General features: G+C 36.6%; 1 protein-coding gene across 1 annotated transcript in view; it reads left to right on the plus strand.

The window, feature by feature from the left end:
• Positions 1–1,796: 1,796 nt before the first annotated feature.
• Positions 1,797–2,500, plus strand: part of LOC135214795 (uncharacterized) — a 3,114-nt gene continuing 2,410 nt past the window's right edge. The window contains exons 1-2 of the mRNA XM_064249156.1: positions 1,797–1,900; positions 2,209–2,500. The exon at positions 2,209–2,500 is cut by the window's right edge and continues 2,410 nt beyond it. Coding sequence (XP_064105226.1) covers positions 2,221–2,500 — 280 coding nt within the window. The 5' untranslated portion in view covers positions 1,797–1,900; positions 2,209–2,220. The remainder of the gene's footprint in view (positions 1,901–2,208) is intronic.

Raw genomic sequence — 2,500 nt, forward strand, 5'->3', positions numbered from 1 at the left:
GCCAGTCCGGCACCCCTTAACTGGGATAAGAGAAAGTAAATTATGCTGCTTGATCACTCCATTCTATTTCGTTGATTTCTTGCTTCCCAAACCCCCAATAATTGACTTCAGCAACCCCTAGCACCCCAAGTTGGGAAACTGCTCTAAACCGATATATTTTTCTAAATTCATGTTGACTATTTCAGAACTAAAGGTAGAGACATTTTCGCCCCTCTACAGCAATAACCATTAAATGTGTATTACTTTAAATTGAAAAAAAAAAAAATTTTTCCGCACATGTTATGTTAAAGAATGGAGCCCCAAAAATCCCCGTAGTCTCTCGCTAAGCTTGTATTCAAGAATGTTCTTCTATTATCCTCATTTGCGATTGACTATTATGACAAAGTACTTCTGGGCAGCGTATATCTTTGTGATGAACCATGTAACGGTATTTTACTATGGTTATGTGAACACTATCAAAACTGTCAGGTGATGGATATGCTCAAATTTCAGCTTCCATGGAAGAGCTTCCTGAAGTATGAAAGAACCATTTGATTCTGCCACTGAATCCAGAGTAGCCTTGATTGATTCATAAAAAGTAACATGTTTCGATATGCTGATGCCATAATTATAATAATTTATGTCCACGGCCGGGAAACGGAAAGTCTATAGGGGTAACGTGGAACAGTTTTGGGAGAATTATACAGCGTAAAACGTGTCAGATACATAACAGGATAACAGCTCTAATTCCGTTGTATTGAACAAAGTAATCATGATGTGCTCAGTAACATAGAATATATGTATATATATATATATATATATATATATATATATATATATATATATATATATATAATTTGCAAGGCAACCACTTAAAAGAAAAAACAGCTAATTGCCAAAACAATATGTTAAACCTAGGGCAAACTTGAGACCTTGTCATTCATTCCCTTCTAAGAACTTGAGATAAAAGCTCAGAAACGGCTACAGGAAAGTAAAACTTATCGTTAATATTCGGCGGTTCCGAGATCGATTTAATCTTGAAAAATAAACATCCAAGGCTCTAAAGTCAGTGCTTATCACTGCTAACTGAGTAGCACGAAAGAGCCCCGAGAGTATATTGTAATTTCTAGCGCTGGGTAAGTAAACGTCTTCTATGATGTACAGAGGCATTTCGAACCAATGGACTCTGACTAATCACTCACAAACGTGCTATTGTGTAATGGCGACGTATTTCTGGCTAAGAGCTCTGAAAAGAATACACACGCACACGTATATTATATATTCTATAGTTAAATAAATATTATTAATAAATATATAGTAAATATAATATATATATATATATAAATGAAATATATGTGTGTGTACTATATATATATATATATATATATATATATATATATATATATATATATATATATATATATATGCACATACATATCCATATATTTATATTATGAACGTGAGTATCTCAAGAGAAAGAAAGGAACAAGAGAAGAATGCCAGTGCAAGGGATATGTCACTAAGCGCCAACATTTATCGCTGAGGATATCCGCAGAAGATTAAACAAGCAGCGGACCGTTCACGAAACAGTTCTTTGAGTGCCTGCTCCTGTTGAAATGTTTACCAATACTTCAGATATGAACAAATGTATCAGTGGCAAGGCTTATGTAAGGCGCAAAACATTTGTGCTATGTTTTTCTTACAAAAACGTTTTATTTATGATATCCTTCACGAGGGAATCTCTTAACGTTCCTTAAGGACCATCTGAACGCAGTCAGTGAACCCAGTGAACACACATTTTCTCTCTCTCTCTCTCTCTCTCTCTCTCTCTCTCTCTCTCTCTCTCTCGTCTTAATGCCACTGATCTCCTTAGTGGTCCGGTGTCTTTGTGAGGCGTAACATCCACGGCAGAATTTATGTGGTAAGTTAAGTCACCGATTCAAGAAAACTGCAACGGGTTTTCATTTTGCTGTGTTCATTATCATCTAGTACGGTTTTCGAAGCTAAAAATGAGTGCCAAATGTGTTTTAATGTAACCAAGCAGCTAAAGTGAAGAAATAGCAAGATATTTTTCGTACAGGAAACGAGGTGGGATGCTTTTGACCAAAACATTTCACAATCATATGGTTAATTTTCTAATATTGTCAAATAGGTAGTCATTTTCTGTAAAATGTTATACTATGCTCAACTGTGGCTGGCTTTTAACTATGGTTTCATAATACTTTCCAGGCACTATTGGAGATGCTTGCAAATAAGAAGTTTTCAAACCTATTCCTAGTGCTTTCAGCCACGAGCTTCGGCGCTTCTCAAAGCACGTTTTCTGCCGCGTCAGTTGGAAATGGGCATCAGCTGAGTTCCCACAATGCCACCTCTAACGCACCTGTTGAAACCACAAGTACAAGAACGTCATCAACCCCTACGGATCTTATTGAGGGGCTCAATTCATCTCCTGTTCATCTGTTCCTGTGCGATCATCCTCCCAATAAATTTTCTCCCTTGTTCCTTGGACAGAGCAAAGACG

The sequence above is a fragment of the Macrobrachium nipponense genome, chromosome 46 (assembly GCF_015104395.2).
Source record: "Macrobrachium nipponense isolate FS-2020 chromosome 46, ASM1510439v2, whole genome shotgun sequence".
NCBI lineage: Eukaryota > Metazoa > Arthropoda > Malacostraca > Decapoda > Palaemonidae > Macrobrachium > Macrobrachium nipponense.